Source organism: Athene noctua, chromosome 3 (genome assembly GCF_965140245.1).
Source record: "Athene noctua chromosome 3, bAthNoc1.hap1.1, whole genome shotgun sequence".
NCBI classification, from domain to species: Eukaryota; Metazoa; Chordata; class Aves; order Strigiformes; family Strigidae; genus Athene; species Athene noctua.
In genome coordinates, this window is record NC_134039.1 from 34,403,409 (window position 1) to 34,430,039 (window position 26,631).

A 26,631-nucleotide genomic window follows, 5' to 3' on the forward strand; every position below is an offset into this window, starting at 1 on the left:
TATATACCCAAGGAACTGGCTAGTCACTGAAAAATTTATAGTCATACAAGGTCTGCTTAAGAAAAGAGTATGAAAAACTTAAGTTTTAGCGAGTGTATTTCCTTGATTAGGGAAGACAGTTGAAGAGCAGCAGAGCATAAGGCTCACTAGCTAGAGATGTATTTCCTTACATGTACTATATTTATTACAGCTAGGATTTATCATTCTTAGTGAGATCTCTTTATTGGCCCTTTATTTTTGGCCATGAAGTTTAAATTTATGAGTGGAAGAATCAGAACAGAGGCCTTTCAGAAGACCACTTCACTGCAATAATATCTGTCAAATAATATACAATAAATGATATTTACAATATTCTTGAAAGTGTATGTTGACTTGGAATGACTGATCACAGCCGTATATTCAGTGTGAACAGTTTTGTTTCAGAAAAACTGCAAATATGTGTTAAGAGTTGTCTTTACTTTTTAATAGCATGTGAAACAATATGCAATTTGTGAGTAATGAGAGTACAAAACATGGAGTTCTACAATCTGATCTTTAGAAACCAGTGAAGATTACCTGAATGAAAATCCTGAGGGAAGATAATGAGGTTGTAAGAAGATCCAGTAAAGAGGAGGAAGAAGTATCTGTTCGATGTTTAAAAGAATTCAGCAACATGAGAACTAACATGCTAAATACAATGTCTACAGAGCTGAGCATTTGTTTTATTTTACAGACTCAAATAGGCGTGTTACAGGAGGGGCCATGCAGCTTTCCTTCAGCTATTTAACGGTGGATTATTATCCATTTCACAAAGCAGGTATGAAAGTGAGCATTTTGTGAATTACTTGGGAATGGAAATATCTTGCTTGGATACTAAAAAATTTGTGTGTGTATATGTTTGTGTGTGTATATAGCTTGGATAATAATGTTCTAAGCATTTGAAATACACACCTTTTTATTTCCTTCTGCATGCAAAAGCAAACAACAAAAGGAACAACCTGGGAACCAATTTAATTTCTGTGAATGAGCTATTTTAGGCCAAATACTTCTCCATTTCACGGTTCTGTTTGGTCAACAAAATGATGTTTACACATTTTTGACATGAAAAGAATTGTGTATTGACAGAGAAAGGCAGTATGGCAGACTGTGCATTCACTAATTGGATATTTTTGAGTCTATCTGCTAGATTTTTCTTCTTCCATGTAGAAGTCTATCATTATATGTCCATTTCCAAGCAATGTATTGGTTCTTTATTTTGTTAAACAAGAATCCCAGTGTGTAGAGGTTTAATTGTATAGCCTTTTGTTAAGGAGTTGTTATTAAACAGGTGTTAGCAATTTCCAAAGAAGTGTTTCTTACAAATAATTTTTGGTAAATATGTTTTTCAGAAATCAGAAAAATTTGGAAGAGACAAAATAAGTTTGCTGTTGAATTTGAGATCAAAGGTGACTCAGTGGCAGGGCTGAAGGAGGCGCATGTGTGTGTGTTGGTTGTGCTTTGTTTTGCTTTTTGCTAGCACAGACCAGTCATTTTGGAGTGACTGTTCATGTACATTAAAGATGTGAAATAGCTGTAGCTTGCCTGATGTCCTTTTTGTCACTCATGGTTGCAGATGGAGTCCTGTAATGTCAATCTATTTCATTCATAAGTAGCAAGTATATTTTTTGCACCTTAAAAAATGTAATTTAGCATAGGTTGAATAAACATGCACAGGCACAGAGAAGAATATGCTTAAGAAAAACACTATTCTTTCTTTGTATAGATTGGCCTAATATGGTTTGAAATTTGTGCTATTCATTTCCTGTCCTATGAAAGTTCCAGAGGTTTAATGCATGCCTGTCTTGTGACCCAGCTATGTTTTTCATTTACTGTCACTTTGATTCCTACCGTGTCTGAGGGTCTGATCTATCTATGATTTCTGTGAGCTCTCCTCAGAGAAAATGTAGAGAACCAGAGAAATAAATAAATTGTTTTTTTTGGAAGGATTCTTAGCCAGATTGAACTATGCACTGTAGGCGCTTGGATGGGCATGTTAGAAGCTCACTGAGCATGCTTTTAGGTAATGGATACATGGACCATAACTCCCACGACATGAAACCAGAGATGGAAAAGATCATCTGCAGAACAGTGGTGGTTCCTCTAAAAGTAGTGTTCTCCTGCAGTCTTAAATGGTGTTCTGTACACACATGTTTAAGTAACAGAAATCTAGTTGTCACTAATAATCTATGATTAAAAGCTGTGAAAGGTAGTGGTGGTTGATTCAATAGGGTGTGTGTGTGCGCGTGTGTGTGGAGAGGGAGGAAACATGCCAGAATTTTTTTCCTCCACTTTAAGCAATCATCATCTTCTCACCATTGTAGAAGAGTGTGGCAATTCTGTGGTCAGACTGCTGTCACAGAGGGGAGAGTCCCTTTACTCAAAGTAAAAGGAGCACATATTAACCTTGAAAGTTCAAAGGGAATCCTCTAGCCATGTGGATATCTTGTCTCTATATATTGCTGTATCAGGCTGTTCCCTGTATGCAGAGCATTCCTACCCTGAAGTCAAGGATCTGAAATACTGAAGGACAACACTGTATTAATAATCTATAACAGTGGGCAAAGAGGAAACAGCTGTATACTTCTGTGAGTGTTACCACATGTGTTCTGGTTTTGTACCTCTCTAGCTATGGAGTATTTAGAAATAGCTCTTCTGGTATAGTCTTCCTGGAAACTTTGATTAATCCTTCAGGAAAAAAGCCCTCAACAGTTATTTTGCAGATTGGCTTCTTGTGGGGGGTTGGTTTGTTTTTCACAGAATCAGAGAATCAGCTAGGTTGGAAAGGACCTTGAAGATCATCTAGTCCAACCGTTAACCTAGCACTGACAGTTTTTGTAACAGACTACACCCAGAAAGACTCTAAAGGGAATCTGAGGCATAATTGCTGTAGGGTAAATTTCTAACTCATTGAAAATCAAGCCTTCCAACAATAGCCCTTCATATTACTTAAGAAAAATTAAGCAGGTTGTGCATCCATTGATTCTGATAACCCTAATGTAAGCCAGGCTTATTGGATGTTGTAAACCTGTCTGTGCAGCAATCCATCGCTTTACTAGTTCTCCCAGACCTGCTTTCACAAAGCCTTTATCCAGATCCATTACCTGTGTTGCTGGATGTTGATCAGAGAAAGTTGCTGCTTTGCCATCATGCAGGATGCTTTGCAGCACAGGAAATTCTTGATCATGCTGATACATTGAGACAGTATGAGAAATCACAAAGCATTTTCTTCCTGGGCAACCAGCAATAAATTCAGATGATAACAACATCAGTGCCAGCTCCACTAAGATATTGTTTTCTTGTTACAATCTGGCCTGCTCTTCACTTTTCACAGATAAATGTGGCAATGGCATCTCCATATATAGAATTGTAGAACAGTTGAGCATGAAAGGCACCTCTGAAGATTGTGTAGTCCAAGCCCTCTGATTAAAAGTGGTGTCAATTAAAGTTAGCTTCCTAGGATTGTGTCCACTTAAGTTTTGAATAGCTCCAAGGGTAGAGACTCTACAGCCTCCCTGGGCAACCTAGTCCAGTGTTTAACCACCCTCACAGTAGAAGCATTTTTTTTTAAAGTTTAAGTGGAATTTCTTGTATTTTACTTTGTGCTTTTTGCCTCTTGTCCTGTCACTGGGCACCACTAAGAAGAGTCTAACTCCCTTATCTTCACTCCCCTCATCAGGCATTTATACACATTGATAAGATCCCTCTGAGCCTTCTCTTCTCCAGGCTAAATGATCCCAGCTAACTCAGCCTTTCCCTGAAAGGTATTCCAGTCCCTTAAGTGTTTTTGTGACCATTTGCTGGACTGACTCCAGTAAGTCCATGGCCACCTTGTACTAAGGAGCCCAGAACTGGACCCAGCACTCCAGATGTAGTCTCACCAGAGTTGAGTAAAGGACATGGATCACCTTCCTTGACCTGCTTTTCCTAAGCAGCCCAAGGTGCTGTTGGCTTCCTTTGCATCAAGGACACATTGCTGGTTCATATTGAACTTACTGTCTCAGGCTTTGGTTTTTTTCTGCAAAGCTGCTTCCCAGCTGGTCAGCCTCTAGCCTGTACTCTAGGTGCTAGACTTGGATTTCCTTTTGAAGTTCATGAGATTACTGTTGGGTCACTCTTCCAGCCTTCTGAGGTCCCTCTGAATGGTAGCACAACCACCTGATGTATCAACCATTCCTCCTGGTTTTGTACTGTCTGCAAAACTGTTGAGGGTGTGCTCTGTCCCTTCATCCAGGTTATTAATGAAGATATATTGGCCCCAGTATTGTCTGTGGGTGTATACCACAGATGATTGTCTCCAGCTGGACTTAATGCTGCTTATCACAACCTTGAAGACTAACAGTTTAGCCAGTTTCCAGTCTACCTCACTGTGTATTTACCTAGTCAGTGCTTAATCATTTTGTCACTAAGCATGCTACAGACAGTGTTGAAAGCCTTGCTAAATTTGAGGTAAACAACATGCACTTCTCTCCCCTCATCCATCAAGTCAGTCATCTCATAGTAGAAGGCTGTAAAGTTCAGCAGGCATGACTTCTCCATCATAAATCCATGCATGTATATTCCCAGTTACCTTCATCTTCCTGTCCTTAATGTATTTTGAAATGGTGTCCAGGATTATTTGCTTTGTTGCTCTCTGTTACCTGCTTCCATTACCTTCTTTAGGGTTAGGTGAGACTGTTGTTCTTTTCATCTTCTTCCTTGAAGATAGGAATGACGTTAAAATTATTCCAGTCCTTAGGAACCTCTCCTAATCACTATTCAGTGATAACCTTTCAAAGATAATTAAGAATGGCCTCCCCATGACATTGGTCAGCTTTCTCAGCACTTCTTGGCATCTCATCAGGATACCATGGACTGGTACATGTCTGATCTGTTTAAATGTTTTCTAAGTTAATGCTTCTCTGTTGAGAGGAAGGTTTCCTTGCTCCAGACTTTCCCAAAGGTCTCAAGGACCTGGGAACTCTGAAGGTAAGTGTTATCAGTGAAGACTGAGGCAAAGAATGCATTGAGTACCTTAGCATTCTCCATGTTGTTTGTCATCAGGTCCCCTATTGCATTCAGCAGCAAGCCTAAGCTTTCCCTACTCTTCCTTTTGCTGATGATACACCTGTAGAAACCTTTCTTCTTGTCCTTAATGCTTCTCATTAGATTTAACTCCAAATAGGTTTTGGCATTCCTAACACCATCATCCATATTCTTTTTTTTGGGTAACCTGATGCTGTTTTCACACCTTATATGCTTCCTTTTTATCTTTGAATTTAGTCAGGAGTTCCTGGTTCATCCACACAGGCCTCCTTCCACATTTTCTAGATTTCCTGCTTTTTGGGAAGGACCATTTTTGGGCTTGGAGGTGATTCTTGAACATCAACCAGCTCTCCTGTACCCTTCTCCTGGCAGGGTTATATCCCAGTAGATTGTTTCAAGCAGGACAAAGGCTGTTCTCCTGAAGTCCTGGGTTGTCATTCAGCTTTTTGCCTTGTTCCTTCTCCTTGGAATCCTGAACTCCACCGTGTCATGGTTACTGCAGCCAAGGCTGCCCCTCACCTTCACATCCCTGACCAGTTCTTCCTTTTTTTGTAAGAAGCAGGTCTAGCAGAGCATGTGCTCTCCTTGGCTCCTCAGTTACCTGTGTGAGAAGGTAGTCATCAATGTACTTTAAGAAACCACAAGGATTGGTTGTGTCTTGCTGTATTGTCCCTCCAGTAGATACTGGGGTGGCTAAAGTTCCTAATGAGGACCAGGATATGTGAACATGATACTTCTTCCAGTTGTCTGAAGAGGACCTCATCATCTTCCTAATCAGATGGTCTGTAGCAGACATCCACCATATCATCATCCGTGTTGGTCTCTAATACTGACCTGTAAGTGTTTAGCTGGCTGATCATCCATCCCAAGGCAGAGCTCTATGTGTTCTCACTGAAGGAGCAACTCGCCCTCCTTGCTTTCTTGGCTTGTGCTTCCCAAAGAGTCTGTGTCTGTCCTTTGTAGCATTTCAGTTGTGTGTGGTATCTCACTGTGTCTTTGTGATCCCAGTGAGATCATAGTCCTGCAACTGCATGCAGATCTCTGATTCCTCCTGCTCCCACATGTTCCTCATGCTGTGTGTGTTAGTGTGCAAACACTTATGAAAGGCAACTGCCCATACCGACTTCCCAGAAGGTATATGAGAGCTTTCCCTATAATAATTCTGTCCTGTAGGTACTTCAGAGGTTATCTGCATTTGCTTGGGGTGACCTCACTTCAGCCCTGTTTTGGAGAATTAGAGCCTCATAGATTTGCATTTAATGTATCTTTGCCCTCTTGCTCTCTTTCTGTTTTCTTCCCTGTTCCTTTGTCTTCTTACTTAGCTAGAACAATGTGAATAACTGTCAAAAGACTGTGAGGTGGGAGGGTGGGGAAAAATGTTGTCTCTTTTGACAGGCCTCTCTCTTAAAGCTTCTTCCATGCTGAAATCTTTGCATTAAGACTTGCAATCACAATTGTTTTCCCTGAAGCATTTTCCTAATTTAACAGCAACTGTATCTACTCATCTTCAGTGTAAGTAATCCGAAACCACATTAAGGCCCAAATAAAGTAAGTTTTCAGATGCTGGTATTTAAAGAGTGATGTACCACTCGATAGAAGTTATTTGTATTGCATCTTTATTATTTGAACAGGTTAGTAGATTGTCTTTACAGGGACTGTTTGAAAAGATCTCAGTTTCTTTCAGAGGTTCAAGTGCTTGACCAACAGAAACATGTTAGGAATAAAAGAATTTCTACTGGACTTGATTTTTAAGGCTGTGTGTACTGCCACACTGATTGAACTTATCTTCTTGTTTGTGTGCCATAAAGGTGTTAGAAAGCCAAGCCAAAAAGAATACATTTCTGGAAAGGGACCAGGAACAACTTAGGACACAGTTCTGGCAGGAAAGATAAGCTTGGAAAAAGTGAGCATAAGAACACTGTTCTGTTACTTGCTCTCACTTTTTTTTTTAATGAAACATTTTTTTGCATGTTCTCACATATGACATTAATGTGTCCTCAAATTTCTCTGAACTGGAAATATTCAGTGATGTTTTGAGCTTAGTGATGTTAAAAGGCAGGTGGCAATATTGTTTTCTGAGTGATTTTGAGAAGCAGTGAGATTTGTTTTTATGTAGTATATAACTTCTGTTTTAACATCTGCTATAACTTCTGTTGTTCTATAATTACAGCATGCAATAAGATTATAGTTTGAAGAATTGTGAAATACTGGAAATTTATTATTTACTTCAAAGCAAACTTTAAAATAGGTTAATATTTCCACCCTTCCTCTTATTTGCAGGAGACAGCTGCAACCACTGGATGCATTATAGTGATGCCACTAAAACCAGAAGTGGATGGGCCAAAGAATTATTAAATGAATTCAAAAGCAATGTCGAATTGCTTAAGCAGGCTGTGAAGGACCAGGTCATAGATTGTCCTCCCAAATCACCACCTTCTGTATCTCCTCAGAACCTACAAACAGGTACTTTGTTTGCATCACTAATGCTCTAATTCTATGAAATGTTAAAACTATTCTAAAAAAAAGACTGTTCTTTTCAAAGATTCCATTACTGTTCTTTCCTACAGGCAAGGAACAGATACCGAAAGGAACATCTAGGGCTTCTTCTGTATCTTCCCAACAACCAAAGGGCAAACTAATGTCTAGTCCTATTGTGGTTAGACTTGCAGATTTCAATATATACCAGGTATGTTTCTTCAAGTTAGTAAAACTGGGGCTACTTTGCCCTTGACTGTTATGTAACTGTTTTTTAAGGGACAATTCTGAAGCCCAATGAAATTAATAGAAGTCTTTCCATTTGTTATTGGATTAGATGCTTATGGAACTGCATCTGTTTTGTTGGTGGATATCAACTTTATGTTAGATGATACCCTATCATAATTATGTGTTGGATCCAGGTTCTACTGTTCCCCAAATCTTGGCATTTGGAATTTCATCTTTTCATTGTACTATATTAGGTACCTAATATTTTAATATGTGGTTTTATATTTCATGCTTTTCTTATTCTTATCTTTTTCAAAGTACATAGATTTGTTTTTTAAATGTTAAATTGAGAGCTTTTAACATTTTTCTCCCCCTCTCCCTTCCCCAGTGATACTTTGAGTAGACGCTTCAACCTTTTTTTTTTTTTCCTCTCCTCACCCCCTCTTTTGTTTGAATGAGTAGTTTTAGTTGCTGGTTATGGTTCAGATCCACTCTTTGGAGGCAACTGGAATAGAGAAGGAAGTGTATAGTAGTAATATAGGAGGATCTACTCTAAATTTCAGGTCCGAACAGAAATGCTTAGTGTATGCCCTTAGTCACTGCAAATGCTACTTGCTCTTGTTCCGTTTTTCAATGCTTTTTTGCCATATTGCTTCTGTTGGAGTGGGAGGTTGCCAGAAGCCTTCATCTGGGTTTGAAGGGGTTTTATAATACCATTTTGTGCTGTTGGTGTTTTCATTTGCCTTCTGCTCTTCAGATGCTTGTCTCCTTGTCCTCCCCATACAAATATATTTTCAATTTTTTAATTGTCATTATTTTTATATAATTTACAAAAAGCTATTTTTCTAAATAAGTCTGTTATTACTTGAATATTTGTGTATGTTTATACAGAGATGTTTGCAGCTTGAAAACAGCTACATAGAGTGAAGCAGGCCTATAAAGGTTTTATATTCCTTATTTTCAGTGAAACTAATACAAGTAGTCATAATCATATATTTGATACTAATACGTTGGCTAGTTTCAAACTAGCAGTCTGACCTGCTAGGTGTTGTATGTTGTCAAAAAAAACCTCTTTCATCCTTTTTAAACAAAGTTACATTCTAAGAAATTTAAGGTCAAATATGTATCAAAAGGCAATCTCTTTATTGTTTTGTAATTTATACTGGGAGGAAACAGAAATGGAGGATTAGCATTCTGTAGTGTTTTGATTCCCCTGTGAAGTTAAACCTTCAGGGGCACAGCCAAGCATACATATCTCAGCCAGGTGCATTCTGAACACCTTGCTTAGCAGTAGACAGTTGAGAGTTGGCCCACATACTGGAATCTGTCCTTAGGACAGTACAAGGACATTTTGACACATGCATAATAAATTTATCTAGCTTATCTATCCCTTATCAGCTAGATATGGGATCCTTTTGGACAGACAGTATGCAAATATATGTCCTAGTATAATTGCTTCTTCAGGAGCTGTAGTATTTGCAGTAAAGATACCAGGTAATTCCAGGCTTCTACTGAATGCCTTTGAAAGTGATCTGCTGACTCCTGCCTTGCATGAAGGAAGGGGATCTAGTACCATTAATACTATATAGTTTTCTTGTGAAACTGTTCTATGTGAATTGCTTCTGCTACAAGGCAACTAGGTGTTTCTCATCAGCACTTTGTGTAGTAGGGGATCCACATCTGAGAGCAGTGGAATGTTACGCTACTAGGGGCGTAGCTTCTTGCAACTACAAATGCCTAATGATTCGTAAAGATGTAATGTATTAATAAAATCTTTTCTTTTACAGGTTTCAACAGCAGACCAGTGTCGTTCTTCCCCTAAAGCTCTGATCTCTTGCAATAAAAAGTCACTTTATCTTCCACCAGAAATGCCAGCTATTCATATTGAATTCACTGAATATTACTACCCAGATGGAAAGGACTTCCCTAGTAATTCTCTTTTTTTATTCTGAACTATAAATTTTGAGTGTTGCTTTCACCTTTATGAAACTTAATACTGATTCCAGGTTGACAGTTGAAAGTAGGTAATGGCTTTCTAAAATGGAAGGAACACAACACTGCTCCATTTCCACAGTGCTTGCTCCTGGCAATGTCCTATAAATACCATTTTTTTATAAACACGAGGTTTAAGTCTGAAAACACAAAATTTTTACTGACACATAAATTGTTCATTCTCCAACATAAATGTGTTGTTTCTGTAGTTCCACTATCTGGCTACATAAAAGACCTCAAACTATTGCAGTAGTATCTAAGATGCAATGAAGATCTGCTGGAGTTACTTTTATTAATGAATTATGGGTTTGGCCCTGTTTTATCTACAGAAATCTCGGTGGATTTGTTGGGGATGGGACTTGAGGACAGCAGATCTCTTTGGTCCTGCCTGTCCTCTATAATGAGGACATTTTCCCTCTCTCTTTAGACTTCATTCTATTATGATATTAGCTTTTACATTCAAAAATTCAGTTACTTGCTTGGAGTGAAAGAAAGAAGCCATCACTTTATAAGTATTCCTTAATTTTTTCTTCCTTGGGACTTAAGGAGTGGGCTTCCGTTCTTTCTCTGATGTAAAATACTGGTGGAAATGTAATACTGCACTCATTTTAAACAAATAACATAACAACCCCTAAACATCTTACTTATTCTCACGATGTTGCTTTGTTTTCTCTTTTAGTTCCATGTCCAAATGTATATGGCCAACTGAATGCTTTACAGTTCACCCTGGATGAGAGAAGTATTCTTTGGCTAAATCAATTCGTCTTGGATTTGAAACAGAGTCTTATTCAGTTCATGGCCATGTACAAGTTAAATGACAACTCAAAATCAGATGAACACGTTGATGTTAGAGTTGATGGACTAATGCTAAAGGTAAGCTGTCATTGAGAAGGAGTTTTGTGGTTCCTTGGAAGAAAATACTTATTCTCTTATTCTGAAAAGCTGTTAGCAAAGCAGCTTAAGGAATAAATGAACAAATAAATGAACAAACAACCCACACAATAAGCAACACTGCTCTGGAAAACTATTCATAATATGATAGTTTGAAGACAGACATTTGTCTTCCATCCTACTTCATTTATGTCCTAGGGGTATTTTGGTTTTGTATTGAAGACCTGAATGGGAGTATTAAATTATTACATCGTCTTCAATGAAGCTGACATAGCAGAAAAAAACCCTGAGCACTGAAGTAAAAACAACTAGCAAAAAATTCATATTTGCATTCTACATTAATGCAGGGGCCCTCCCTTGTTCCTCTGGTTGTAGTACATCAGAACTCTTTCGTCTTGTTAGTGAATGGCTGGAGTAAAGAAGGCAGTTCTTCTGAAGGTTTGTATCTTTCTCCAAAACCCATTCTCACTGTTTTCTGTTTCATGCTGGGCCTTGGCCAGCACAGGTTCTCTATATGTTTATTCCAGAGGAGTGGCACTTGTTAACGTTGCTGAACATCTGATTTTTACTTCCGTTGTTTTCTCCTTCTTTGGAGGGGAAGGATTATCAAGCAGACAAATTTCATTCCTTCCCCCCCACACCTTGATTTGCATGGGGCATTGGTTTCCAAGGTTTGGAGGTGAACAAAATAATGAGTCTTTTCAATCGTGCCCACAGTTTCAAGCGTTCTAAAAAGTCAGCATATGGAGAGATGGTTATCTTCCTAAGGCTCGTGCTGCATATTTAATGGAAGTTTAAAAGGATGTGGTTTGTCCTGAATGAAAAGAATTATTGAGACAGGCAACCAGGCAACTACAAACACAGGCTGATCTAATACTGAATTACTATATGTAAATAGCCCACTAAACTAATAGAAGATGAAAGTATTCTTAAATCCCTCAAACCTTGATTCATATTAATTATTTCATCCCTATATTAACTGTATTATTTTTATTCTGGCAAATTATGCAAGTTTTATTAATGGTGTGTTTGTTTATATATCATATAGTTACATGTTTGATTATTTTGTTCTGAGTCCTTTTTTTTTACATGAAGAAACTTCATCAATCCCGTCTTTTAAGTGTCTTTAAGATGACTTTTTACTGTGGTCTTTTTAGATTCATCATAGAGATGATGTGACAGAAGTTAGTGTCACTGATACTAGCAAAACTAGTGTGGCCAAGGTCCATGTTAACAACATCAGATACAGAATTTGGCATCAAAAATATATTTCCTTTAAAACTTAACACTCAAGATATGCTATTTAAATTAAATCCAGTATACTGAACTGTTTGGGGGTTTTTTTAGGAGTTGGAGTATATTTTTTTGTGACGAAAAAATTTATTATTATGAGATATTTTGCAATGTTAAGAATATTAGCTGCGTTAGCACATTTAATTGTTTCCTTGTATCTTAACAGAAATAAATACTGTAGTACTCAGGGTAGTGAAAAAATATGTTTGAGAAATCAGATTGAAACCCAGAAAATTATAATTTGGACTTCAACGTTGTAAGTACTTGGAACACTTGAAGAAATTTTCTGCCAAGCTGTTTGAGTTGAAGAAATGAGACATTTCAGCCTAATATAGCTGACCTAAATCTAAATCCTTCATTATAAGAAAAGCCTGAGACCCTTACATTTTTGTACAAACATTGGTTTTAGATGCTACAGCATTCCACTTAAAGATGAGAGGAAACACAAATGATGATCTGTGAGCCTGACTTACCCCTGTTTTGTATTAGTATACCAGAGTTCTCATAAAATTATAATTATATTCCTTTATTTTTAGCTGTCATGGCTGTTATTGTTTCTTTAATTGTATACCTTCTTAATCTATATATTTCTAACTAGACAAAATATATTTCTCTCTTGCAGTTCATCATCCCATCTGAAAACAAACCTGAAATTCATAAAGATCAACCTCGTGCACTTTCCATTCAAAGTTCAGAGATGATTGCTACGAATACAAGATACTCACCAAACTGCAGACACTCTGATCTAGAAGCTTTGTTTCAGAACTTCAAAGACTGTGATTTTTTCAGTAGAACTTTCACCACTTTTCCTAAGTCCCAGAATAATTTTCATCTTTTGCATCCAATCTTCCAGAGGCATGCTCATGAACAAGATACTAAAATGCATGATGTTTATAAAGGTTATATCATCCCAAAATTGAATAAATATGCTTTAAAGACATCTGCAGCTACTGATGTTTGGTCCTTGCATTTTTCCCAGTTTTGGATAGATTATGAAGGAACGAAAAGTGGGAAAGGTCGACCGATAAGCTTTGTGGACTCATTCCCACTTTCACTTTGGATTTGTCAGCCAGTAAGGTTTGCAAAGTCACAAAAAGAGCTTTTCTTGCATAAGCAGACAGCTTTTAACATTCCAAAAAGTGAATCTAGTGATCTTGCTCATAGGCTGCAACGTAAAAAACTTCTAAAGGAATATTACAGCAGTGAGACAGAGCCCTTGACCAATGGCATTCAAATGTCAGACACTTCAGGAGTGCTTTCTGAAAACTCTTCCTCTGATGCAGATGTACATGTTCTTGTCCATGTTCAGAAACATGTAAGCATGCAGATCAATCATTACCAGTATCTTTTTTTGCTGTTTCTCCATGAATCTCTTGTATCGCTCCTGGAAAACTTAAGGAATGATGTAGAAGCAGTGACAGGAAAACCTGCAAAGCAAACAGATGTCTGCATTGGGATCCTGCTGAAAAGTGCAGAACTAGCCTTACTACTCCATCCAGTGACTCAGGGAAACCCTTGTAAGTCTCCAGTTGTGGAAGAAGGAAGTCCCATGGCATCAGAACTCTCCCCTTTGGGAAATGGGGAAGCTCCTACTTCAGAGGGTAAATTAGCTAACAATAAGATAGTGCAAGCTGGTATTACTGATTTTGATGTAAATGACTGCAAGCCTCTGAACGCTGAAGTTAATAAAGGAATTTTAATAGATCCTCTTCTGTTTAAATCACACAGTAATATGGATTTTCAGAAAGGAACGTCATTTTCAGATGATGCATCAGATAAAGGTTTGGGAGATACAAGTGAAGGAGGAAGCAGTGGACTTTTTAGTAGAAGTGATTCAGAGGAGGTCTGTGGACCCCAAAGTGAGAAAAGTAGCTTGCATCCTAGGGATTCAGTGTCCATTTTAAATAAAAGAGAAGATTCTACTGAATTTTTCATTGATAAAGAGGATGACAAAAACATATTCTCAAATAAGTTAAATGAACAGGACGACACAACTGAAGGCTGTCCTAACCAAGTCATTGACTTGGAAACAGAAACTGCCTTAGAATCTGAAGAGCTTGAAATCAACAAAGACAAAGTGACTTCAGTTAGAATGTTTGCATCTCAGTCTTCATTAAGGTATAGAAGATTTTATACTAAATCACTATTCCTACCGTTTGAAAATATTTACCTGTCTGGCCACATATTTTTAGTAATGGTCAACAGAATTTAACATCTAGTAGAAGAAAATTTTTGAAGTATATAAAGATATAAGATATGCAGTATCCAGCATTCAATGAAAGTTACAATGAACTGTTAGTTAATTGATTTAAACTATTTACTTTCAGTTTAAACACTGTAAAACATGTTGAGAACAATATTGACACAAATATCTGCAGGAATGCATGCTGTTTCTGTGCTTACCTATTTTTAATTTTTTTTTTTTTTTCCCAAAGCATTATTGAATGATCATATTTTTTCCTTTATATCTTGCTCGGTTTAGAGGAATTTTTCAAGTAACTTCTGTGTAATTCATTTAATTTGAAATAATAATTTCCTGATATCTTTATATTTTAAAAGTGCAAAGCCTAAGGAACGCTGCCCGTCCAACCTTCCTGCATTCTCTGTTTCTTACAAGAATATGAAGAGAAGTCCATCACAAGTCTCTCTGGATACCATCTCTATTGACAGCATGATGCTAGAGGATCATTTGGTAGAGAGTGATGGAAGTGACAGCCAGAGCTTTCTGGAGAAAGGTAAGTAGGCTTAACAAAATATTTTTAAGCAACACATGAAAATTGATTGTTGCTAAAACAACAAACTAAAATAATACTTGGAAGGATTGTAGCGCAGAAAATCCTGGATACTTTACAGCACTATTTATGTTAGCTTCTCCAGTCAGTATTATTGTGTATTCACAGCACATCATCTCAAGGGAAAGCAATAAGATGTCCTACTGAAGTAGTGCTACTCAATTAAACACTACTTAATTTTCCTCTCTTGAGGAGGGTAAAAGCATTGCAGTACTGTGTTGCAACTCTGTATTAAGCAGAACTGTTTCTTGCTTTGCTTAAAAGCCCTTGCTTTGGTGTAAGTGTTTACAGGTTTGTACCCTGAATCAATGTTATGCTTGAAGTGGTAAAGAAGCTTGAATTTTAGAAGTAGATGAAAAAGAAATGGATTTTCACTAATTGCCAGGCAGATGGATCTGGCAGTCTCTCTCCATCTTTTTCCTTATGGAGCAGTTCCTAGCTGTTGACTAGGTATTTGCCCAATTTTTGCTTATTTGTGCGTGAGCATTTGCTCCTGATCTGAGGGAGGAATTCAGGCATATTGTAATTATGTTTATATATTCTGTAGTATTGTGGACATATGCAGTTGTCGTGATGTATTAGCTCTCTGGCAAAACTGAGAAAGCTGAGAAAGTTATTTAAAACTTTCTAATGTCAGGAAATATGATGAGAAGACCCTATTGGTACCTCTTTTCTGATAAATTCTACTTTGAATAAAGAATGACATTTTTTCTGTTGGATTTCTCATTATTGCTCTAGACTGAAAAGAAGAAAGCTTCACTTGTAAACCTGTTATATATTTGGGTTATAGGAGTATTCCTGCATGTGCTTATGTGGGAGTATGCTATAAAATACATTTTCCATTTTAAATAACCTTTATATGTCTCTTTAGCTTGTTAAACTATATTTTAACTGCAGGTTAAGTCTGCATGCTTTCTAGCTGTCAAGGAAATGCTACCATGATCACAAAAACGAAAATATATACAGCTTATTTCTCTAAACATAAAACCTCACACATTTCTTCTAAAGGCACTGTGCAGTGTTTTAGGTACATGGCTTGGAATCTTCAACCTTTTTTTCTGCAGGATCAGTTTTATATTTGATTTGGAAGACTAAAAAAAGGCCCTTTACAATTTTTTTAAACAATTCATGTAGAATGCTATTTTGGTTTTGTCACTGTGATCCTGCCTTACGTGCATAGCATCTAGAATTTTGCACTCACTGTAGGAGGAACAGATTTGGCAGGTCAGTCATAAATAATTGTTTAATAAGCCATTCAACTCATCTTAAAAAATGAGTTAATGTATGCATACAGTAACAGACACTGACTTTATTTTTACGCAGGAGTGATTCAGGTTATGCTATGCTAACTTTGCGTTTTTTCTGATGTATATACGGAAGGTATTACAGCCACAAACTATCAAAGCCCATCAGAAAATGCCCATGAAGGAGGCACAGTGATTGAAAATTGTGATGGGTCATCTCCAGATGCCATGAGCGCTGCTTCAGAGAATGCCCATGAGACTAGTGAAGAAATGGTAATATTGCTGAATTCCATTAGAATATGTGCTTCAGTAAATTAAAGCTTAAAGTAGAGCTAAAATGAATGCTTTTAGAGGTGATTTTTCATGTAGTTTTGGGAGCTCTTGTTAGTGCATTATGTAAACCTGTAGATTTAGTGCGCTTGCATTAAGTACAAATGAAGATTATAATCCAAGTTACACTGAGCATTCTCTGTCCTTGTTATCTTCTCTGTAGCCGCTGTTGATAAATGACAGTAGCCACTTAAAAATGTCAGAAAATATTTCTGCTTTAGTACACAGCAATTTTTATAATATCATCACGTTCTCTTATGCTCTGTTGAATATGATATTTTAAATGAGCTTTTTAACATCATCAAGTTTAGATAAAAGAAAGCACCATACTTCTGACATCTCTTATATGGAGATGTTTCCTTAGCCCTGGTAGCATTCTGTAGTATTTGCAAATAGGAGCCTAACAACTGCCCTGGTGGGTCAGATCAGAGATGCCTCTTGTCCAGGATTATGTCAGGACAATGCCCAGTTCTTAGAGGAGGTTATAATAATGATGCACGTAGACACAGATTCCCTCCTTGACACACTGTGTGGGGTCCAACTTTTTCAGTCTGCCTATCTCCTACTTCCTTGCTGATCCTTGCCCTAATCAGTGCTTTTTAAATTATATTCTTGTATCAGTTAAGGTAATAAACTGGAAACCTAAGAGTCTGTGAGCTCAAAGAAAGTGAATTTACTGAAATCTGTTGTGTGCTTGCTGATGTATTTTCCTTTTTAGTAATGTTAGTCATGTAATCCTATGTTTGCTTTAAACTATTTGTGGATCACCTTCATTTTTTTTTAAAAAAAAAAAAAAAGCAGCTCACTTAAATGATCGGTTCCTTTAAAATAAATTTTCAGTCGTGTGTGTATAGGTAATGTGGAAAATCCAGAATTCATTCACATAGTTATGCAAATGAACATTAGCATATTTTTTCTATTTGTAGACTATAACTAAAAAGTCAGTAGAAGAATGAGCCCAAAATAGTAGTCATGATGATGATGGACATATATCTTCTAATATCAAAGCTGGCTTTTCAAATTGGCTGCTATTTTTGTTTGAAAGACACTACAATAAATAGAGAAAAAGGGCTGACTATTATGCAGATAGCCAAACTTTAGTAGCCTATCCTGGTTGTTTAACCTGATCTGATTCAGCGCCACAAATGTTTGGTTGTGCTTATTATGTGCATAAAGTTGAATGCAGCCTTAGAAGATTTCAGGTGTCACATAGGTCACATGCTTCTTTGTCAGAGTGGAGAAAGTCGGTCTCACTTTCAGGACTTCTCTGGCCAATTCTGAATTAGTATTACTGGGTTTAAATACAAGTGTATGTCTTTGGACAGACAATGGAGCAACCCATTGTCAAGCCAATGGGTACAGTAAGAAGAAATGAAAAATTATATGCTTTTCTGAGAGCAAGGGTTATGGATACAAAGATTCTTTTGCTTATGTGGGGGAAAACAATAACCATTGTAGATTCAATTTTTAATCTCATATTGTTTTATCTTGATTTTGTTGACAGATGTCTGTTGTGGTTTTTCAAATATTTGGTGTTAATGGTGAAATTGACATCAGAGGTGAAGACACAGAAATATGCCTACAGGTCAACCAAGTGGTACCAAATCAACTGGGAAATATCAGTGTTCGACACTATCTTTGCAACAGAACTGTTGGTAAGAACTGACAATGAGATCTCAGTGTTGTGAAGTTCAAGTTGGAAACATTTGTTCTAAGTAAATAAAAACACTGTATTAGCCTTGAAGCACAAAACCACTTTTATGTTAGTACAACAGCATTCTCTTTTATGCTGGTTTAGAATATCTACTCTGTTTTCTTTCCTGTTTGTTATACATTCAAAGGGAAGGAAATAAAAATGGAACCATTTCTGATTAGTGTGGGTAAAAAAAAATGCATTGCATTGAATTCTGGTAATAAGTTTGCTTTTTAAAAATCAAATAAATTGCATTGCTTTATGTTGTTGTTTTATGAAGACGGAACTACCTTATTGCTCTAATGATACTTTGCTTAAATGTACCTCAGTTTGAAGGGGTGTTTCTTTTCTTCAAGATTTATTTCTCTAGATTAAATTAACATCCAGAGTTTAAACAGATTTATAATCTGTGATTTAAGAAAAGTTAAGAATTGACTATGTGTCAGGAAAGGTAAGCTGCAAGTACAGCCTTTTTTTTTTTTTTTTTTTTTTTTTCAAAGCTTGATAGGAACACAAGGTGTAGTTTCATGCCAGATATTTGCACAACTAGATCAATCATTGTATTGTCAGAGCTGTTCTTGGGCCTGAGTATATATACATTCCCTGCCAGAAAACCTAGTTCACATACTGTGAAGATTTTTTTCTTGGCATGATATATTGGCATGCCACTTCATGTCACAGTTTGCTTTGCTCCCCTCTGCCAGCCTTCCACATGGATTGCTGGATGCCAGCTCTGTTGCGCTGTAGGTTTTTTGGGGCAGATCCCTGCTTCCGGTTCATCTCCTTTCCCAGGAAACAGCTATAGCAGCTGTTAGCTGCCATTTATTTCCAGCCTTCCAGCAGTATGGACTTTCTTCAGGAAGTTGTGCTTGATTGTACAGCCTCTCATGTCCTAGCTAAAGAACCCATTTATTGATAAGCTGAGCGGTTGCCAGCAGCTGCTGACTGAGCAGCTGTTGCATAATGTTGCAGTTACATTCAGGCATCTGAAGGTAAGAAGGAGGTCCAGCAGGGAAGACTCATGGCTGACCTTCAGTTCATACAGCAAGCAAACTGATTTCTGGTTATCTGTCATAGCCTCTGTATAAGCAAGAGGGAGTAAATTAGTAAGAACATGCCACCCTCCTGCTCTCATGTGTACCTAAAACTAGAACCTGCTTCCTCTGGTGCAGCTGATTATGAGAGGCTTGTATGCTGGCTGATTATTTTATGGACAGAAGGTTATAATTGGTTGGAATCTCTAAATACTTCCACTTCATATCTCTTCCTTTCTCTTTGGGTGGCTATCTGGATGGGTGGGTCAACAACACTCTTTTTGTACACCACTGGTCTCTCCCATTCTGTAATGTACATCTTTTCTTGTCTCCACTGATCTTTTCTCTCCACTGTAGAGCTTTCTGTACTGAGTCAGGAATCTTCTGCAGCCACTGCTGCTCCCCATCTCCCATTATTCTAATATAAGAGCTAAGGGAGAAAACAGTGGGGGGGGAAAAAAAAAAAGAATTCCAGAGGATCAAGGTTGGGAAAAAGCTTGGGAATTAAATCAAAAGAAGCAGTTTAAATGAGTTAATGGTAATGAAATGCCACTAAAAGAACCAGTGAACAGAAGTGTATAAAAATATCCCAATAAAAGCAAACCCTCCAAGACCTTTAATAAAACTTACCCAAGCACTGAATTAACAACTGTAACCAGTAAACTGAGGAACCATGCAAAGCAAAGGATAATCCAGTCATAATTACAGTCTATGAAGGTGTTCTAGGTAAAAATAACCATTTAAAACCTACTGTACTGTTATGCAGTAAGTGTAGAAAGGAAAAAGTGTGCCTAATAGCTAGAATAAGTTTGAGGGCACTGTGGCAGCTGTGCATTTGCCTGCTGGGCTGGCTGCAGGATGATGTCTTTACTAGATCTTGTCTGGCAGAAATAACAGAAGGGGGAATGGAGCATGGCAGAGGTAACTCTGGAAAGGACAAGTGCTTTTACTGAGACCTTGTCCTGCTTGAAGGAGACAGGAACAGCAGTTCACAGCAGCTTCCGAATTGTTTAATGCAATTTTCCTCTTTTGACTGTGCCCCTTTCCGATATCTGCAAGATAACCAAGATTGACTTCATGGCTGAGACTGAATGTGTGGTCTTTTCTTTTGCTAGTTTGCTCTGCTTTGGATTCTTTCATCAATAATGCAGACACTCTTTTCTGGTCTGGAAATACTTATGGCACATACTACTTATTTCTCTCTCTGTATTTGTTGGAATAATATAGATCCTTGAGGGAAACACAGTTTCCTAAACCAATTGCAGACTCATTGGACAGAGTGGTCATTATTCTCCCATCTGGAGAGTTGCCATTCCTCTCATGGGTTGTTGGTAGCTAATTCTCTTCTGTCTGGACTAGAGCCATAAAAGGTACCTGACGCTTGCAGTATGCTGCCTTTTTTTTTTTCTTTTTTTGAGAGAAATGTGAGATCTTGTGCTTGTTAAACCTTGGAAGGATTGGAGTCATGGCTGCTGTGGAAACCTCTATGCACAGAGGTAGCAAAGGGAGAGGTTTGGTTCACAGCAGAGGCTGAATGTTCTTATGTTCATTTACAGGTCTTCCCATTGCTCTTTGTCAACCCAGATCAACGATATGTTCATCTATCCTGACTCTAGTGCCAATAGATATGTGCGTATATGCCCTGACTCTACTGCTGCATCGGGTTGTCAGTGAGAACTGGGCACCATACAGAAAGAGGAACCTACAGATAGGAAAGCAAAATAATTACTCTGCCAGGCTGCTGTAGCTCCAGACAGTGTCTGTTGCATGCTGCACTGAAACTTGAAATTACAGTTTTCAGAGCTGTAATATGTTCAGGCTGGGGCAGTATTACTTGAATGAAGTTACTGCTTCTTGCTATATGTCTGACTGTACTTCATCTAGAACTTTATCCCGTCAGGTCTTGGAAAGGACCTCCAAGGGCAGAGACTGCGCAACCTCTCTGGGAAGCCTGCACCACTGCTTAATTTTCCTCATTCCTTACATTCGGTTTGAACATCTCTTGTTGCAATTTGAGCTGTTGTTTCTCAACCTTCTGATGAGCACCAGTGTGAAGAGCCTGACTCTGTCTTTGTAACCTCATTGTAGGTATTGGAAGGCTGCTGATAGAATTCCCATATACCTTCTCTTCAGCTTTCTGGTAATTGCTCATATATGCGGAAGCAGAAATCAGGAAGGGGAAATTACAATAAACCGCATGTCAGTAATATGGAGAGAGGAGAAGGAATAGTATTAAAGAAACAAAATAGAAAAATGAAGTCTTTCTTCATCTTTAACTTTATCCACTTCTTTTTTCCAATTTCTGAGCTTGTAAACATTAGACTTTACTGAGGGAACCAGAGTTTAAACAAAGAAGCATTATTTTTTAAAATTTTAATTCTCGCAAATTTGTTTCAGTTAGATGCTCTACTAATAGAAATTGACATAATGCGTTTGATTTCTCTTGAGTTACTTTGATTTCAGCTATCTTTCAAGTTTCAGTGTTTGCTTCTTAATATAATTACTGTGAGTATGCTTTTTGTCATACAGATAATTTCTGTAGGTCAGCCATCATAGTGACGAAATGACCTGAGAATACCATGAAGTAATTATTTCTGGTGGTGAACCCTCTTTTTTGTACAACAAATGTATACTGGTCATTGCCACTCCACTCCCACCTTACCTTAAGTCTTTTATTTTATTTTATTTTTAGAACTGTTTAGTTGAATGTTGCAGTTGTCCTTATTGGTTAAAGATACTGACACTAACAAAAAACTGCTGGGGTTTTTTTCAAGGTTCAAATCTACTGCCACCCAAATAGTGGAAGTACCATATGGTCATGTTCTTCATCTTGCTGCCTTACTGTTTATGTTCCTGTATGTTAGCGAGTAAAGTTCCCGAGTCAGGAAATTCTGCCTCTCCAAGACAGTACCCGCTCTCCCGAGCAAGTTAATGGACTTCAGTGTTTTTCTGAATTAAAATTGAAAGAGTTAGCAGAAAAGTATGCAAAATTGTTTTTCTATCAAGACATTGAAGAAACAGATTTTTTTTTTTCTGCATGTCACAGTGAGGTACTAGTCCTTGTATGTACTGTTCATTTCTCTTTAGTGCTTTGAAGTGATATACTTAGAAATTTGCTCTGAAGTTCTGTATTTGCAACACTAATTTGTGAATAATACATTTAAAGTACTTTTGGAAAATCACTTGGACAATAGAGGTAATATCATTGTAATTGCCTTTTTGTACATTGCAAAATTGTAATGCTGATTTTTTTTTCCATTTGCAACAGGTTCTGACTGTAAATCTGTGGCTGGACCAGCTAATTCATCACCTGAGATTAGTTTGAGATGGGAAAGTGGGCCTAGTGCTGTCATACATTCTCTGCTGGCTGTAAAAAATGGTTTTCTTCAGTGTCATGTAGAGAACTTCAGTGCTGACTTTCTAACATCTTCACTCACAAATATTCAGCATTTTCTAGAAGATGAAACTGTTGCAGAAGTGATGCCTATGAAGATAAAAGTTTCTAATTCAAGGATTAATTTAAAAGTATGTTGGCAGTGAGCTATTTGGCTGCTCTAAATTGTGTTCTTGTTTCTTTGATGATAAACTACTAATCTGGATAAAGTTAACTTCAAAGAAACTGCTATCATACTCTGTAAGGTCTTTAGATAACACTAAAACAATTTAAAAATCTATAGATTTGGTTAGCTTTGTGGTATGCCTAGAGGGGAATTCTCTGCATGGCCAAGCTATTTATATGAATTTTATACAGTTTTGCTCCTCTCACAGTCTCTTTTGTAGAATGACAGTGTCTGGGAGCTTTATAAGTAAGGTATATCAAGTTCCTAGAGGCACAATGTGGGTTTTTCTAGTTAGACTTTTTTGCTTAACATAGTAATTGTTTTCTAATTACAAACCACAGATTCTAGAGGTTAATTCTCTCTCCTACTTTGAGGATAGTCCTTGCAATGAAAGTTCAGTACAAAAGAAGGAAAAAGGTAATGGGAATTCCAGTTCAAACCACTTGAATACTGTTTCTTAGAACCCAGATTTTCTGTTCTGCCCTACCTAGAAACAGATATTAAATAGTGCAAGCTTTTCTTACCACCATAGCTTAAAATAGCAATAAGAGGACACTCCTGCTCAAGTCTCCTAAGGGATTGTCTTTCAGACATTTAAAGAAGATGCTGGGTTCTGTGCTGCACAACCATTGAATATAAAGATAAGGACACTTTTCTTGGGGGGGGTGGGGCGGAAACAACAGAAAGGCAAATAAATGTGGAGATAAAATTATTATAACATTGCTTTGGAAATTAATAATCACCCATATAAACTTTATTCAGAGTGAGGACTGGAATAGCAGCTCCAGTTCTGCATCTGGGGTAAGGCCTTGATTCTGTTACGATCATTCTTGACTGGAAGGGCAAGCATTATCTCTACAGTGTTCATCTCAGAGTGCATCAGTATTCCCTTCCTTTGTGTGTGATGCAGCTTTTCCATCCCCTGAGGATCCTTAGGCACTCCTTTAGGGCTGTTTCTACTTCAGGGATAGCACAAGCACTTTCTGTAAGTACTGTGAATCTTCCTCAGATTTCAATGTATCACAAACATGAATGCCCAAATGCAAAAAGGAAAGTCTTAACATGTAGTCACTGAGAAAGCAGCTGTTTGAAGTGGGGAATATGCATTAATAAACTTAAAATAAGAGTCTGCTTGGGAGAGAAAACACTGAAGTGCTAACTCAGCAGTGCACACAAGTCACAGTGAAGTTACTTTTGGTAGTTGACAAACTGCAAATTTGACATGCAAATGATTCATTTCTATAGAGTTGTTGGGTAGTAAAGAGCAAGAGGATATGGTTCAAATTTGCTTCATTGCCTATTCAATGAAATATATTATATTTTTCTGCATGAGACTTGATGCTGATGCAGTGTGTTTTGGGCAGGGAAGAATTTAAGAAAGGCTATTTTATTTTTTGCATTTTCTACTGCAGTCTCAGTGCTGTTTCAAGAAACTTTGGCACTTACATCTCAACAACTTTCTTGCTACATGCTTAATGCTGATACATATAGTTTCTGATCATATGGCTGCATTATTCTGCTTGACAGGGATAATGAACTATGAAGACTTCCTGGGGAGACCCCAAAAGAACTGATTTGTGAAGTTTCTCTAGTACAGTAATATAAGTGAACTGCAGCTGGTGTCATCCCAAACTAAATTCTTAAAAGATAAAATCTGCTCCAGAACGATAGCTGTACCCATTCAATCTTTAAATAGTTCAAGGGAAAATCAGATAGTATATAGTGCAGGCTTCTTATCTCTGGCTCTGAGAGCTCCTGAGTTAAAGAACGTCTTGAGTTAGTATATAATCTTATTGAGATGTCTGTAAAAATACTTTGAAGTATTTTAGTCAGACTGTATATATTGAGTTCAGGAGACTTGCTCCAGAGATAAATTTGGGCCTTTAATATGATCCCCTGGAAAAAAATGGAGCGGTAGTGGAGATCTCATTAGAAAATTCTACTCTGAAATGTTCCCTTTCAAGTTTCATTAAATCCACTTATGTTTAATTGAACATCTTAATTAACTGCTTTGAGTTCTGGGTAAACTCGTTTTTTAATACTTACATTTTTTAGGATGACAGTCCACGTGAAAATCTCAAGGCATCTGAGCTGGTACCCATAAAACTACATATTGACATACTCTGGATAGAAAGAAATGATGACGGCTCTTTTCTTATTAGAGGTTTGTATGTTCCTGCACCTTGATAGTGTAGTATTATACTCTAATTATTATTAATACTGTTTTTTTCCCTTATGCAGAGATGTGGCTAATAATGAAAAGATAACCAATGATAATTTGAGTAAGTTGTATTGCTATATACTTTAACTGTAGCCACACAGAGGAAAATTACCCTTCTGAATAGTGTATTGGCTGTGATAAATCACAGCTGAATCAATCTGAGAGAAATAAAAATACACATATAACTGTATCAGGCTATGCTTCATCAGTGCATACCACTTCATCATGATAAGTCTTAAGGTTCCTTTGACTACAAACCAAACAAAAAAATTGCCTTTCTTTAGAGATTACCAAGGTAGTTACCTGTTGTCTTTGTGTTTTTGTGTAATGGGTAGTAATAGAGAATATTGTAAAACAAAAGACTGTTTGAGAAGTACAAGTAGCAGTTTTCAATTCCATATATTACAGTGGTGTGTCCTGGCAGCTCATGGCTGGGATTGCACTAAGACTTGTGTTTTGAACAGTGATTTACCTTCACACTTTTCATGAAGCGTGTATACACTTACAATTTTTTTCTACATGTATGGGCAAATACTAAATACAGCAAGGCAATACATTTAGAGCTGGAACTTTACTGTTGTCTTTCACGGATACGTCAAAGAATGTTAGAGTAATCTAGGTTGGAAGAAGCCTCTAGAGGTTATCTGGTCCTACTCCTTGCTCAAAGCAGGGGAAGATTAGGTCAAGTTGCTCAATTCCCTGTCCAATCAAGTTTTGACCATTAAAAAGGCGATACCATAATCTGTCCCAGTGTTTGACCACCCTTATGGTTAATAGGAATTTCCTTTGCTGCAGCTTGTGTCTGTTGCCTCCTGTCCTGATCTCAAGACAGAGGTGCTTGAGCACCTCAGGGAAGTCTGGTCCATCTTCTCTATACCCTTCTGCTAGGTAGGCAAAGGCAGCATTAAGATCACCCCATAGCCTTCTCATCTTCAGATTTGACAAGTGCATCTCTCTGAACCCCTCATTTGTACATCATGTGCTCCTGGCCACGATTATCTTGGCGGTTCTCTGCTGTTGCTATCTTTCTCACACTTGGGAATCCAAAACTGGATCTGATATTCCAGATGTGGTCTCACTAGTCCCAAATATAGGAGAATAATAATTTCCCTCATCTTGCTAGCTATGGCCTTGCTAGGACATCCTGTTTGTGCCTGGTCTCTGCTGTCAGAGCTCACTGCTGACTTGTGATAAATCTTCTTGTTGACCAGGGCCTACAGGTAATTTCCTGCAATCTTGCTTTCTGTCCAGCTGGTCCCAAACTGTAGTGGAGCAAGAGGTTATTTACTCCCAGCTGCAGGACTTCATACTGGATCCAGCTGAACTTCATGAGGCTCCATCCTGTCCAGGTTCCTCTGAAAAATAGCCTTGCCCCTCAGTGTGTCAGTCACCCTTCAGTTTGCTATTGTTCACGACATTGCAGAGGGTGCAACCACCCTTTCAGGTCCTAAATATATTAACCCAACAATATGCAATCTATTGTATAACTTGAGGAAGAGGAGGCTGCAGGGTGATCTTAATGCCCCCTTTGCCTACCTAATGGGAAGGTGTAGCAAAGATGGACCACACTTCTTAGGGGTATGCTGTGGCATGATTTGCTTGTATATTAATTTCTCCACATTATCTAATACATTGTTTGAGTGTTTAGAGATGTTCCTAAATATTGGAAGAAATAGTAATTTAGTGAGAAAATACATAGTTCTAAGGTTTCTTTCAGCTCATTTTTTCCCCTTTTTGCTGAAGTGTTTTGATCCTTATTCTTGTAATGGACTGCTCCAGTATAGTGACTTCAAAGGCACAGGTCAAATGCTATCTATACTGCAGTGATTTATGTATCT

General features: G+C 37.6%; 1 protein-coding gene across 4 annotated transcripts in view; it reads left to right on the plus strand.

Annotated features, from left to right (window-relative positions):
* BLTP3B (bridge-like lipid transfer protein family member 3B) overlaps positions 1-26,631 on the plus strand; it is a 57,427-nt gene that overhangs the window by 28,207 nt on the left and 2,589 nt on the right. For all 4 annotated transcript variants that reach the window (XM_074902670.1, XM_074902669.1, XM_074902671.1 and 1 more), the window contains 11 exons: positions 713-796; positions 7,321-7,503; positions 7,608-7,726; positions 9,531-9,672; positions 10,415-10,608; positions 12,542-14,037; positions 14,479-14,654; positions 16,092-16,228; positions 17,790-17,940; positions 22,281-22,537; positions 24,628-24,736. In XM_074902670.1, the coding sequence (XP_074758771.1) occupies positions 713-796; positions 7,321-7,503; positions 7,608-7,726; positions 9,531-9,672; positions 10,415-10,608; positions 12,542-14,037; positions 14,479-14,654; positions 16,092-16,228; positions 17,790-17,940; positions 22,281-22,537; positions 24,628-24,736 (3,048 nt within the window). The remainder of the gene's footprint in view (positions 1-712; positions 797-7,320; positions 7,504-7,607; positions 7,727-9,530; positions 9,673-10,414; positions 10,609-12,541; positions 14,038-14,478; positions 14,655-16,091; positions 16,229-17,789; positions 17,941-22,280; positions 22,538-24,627; positions 24,737-26,631) is intronic.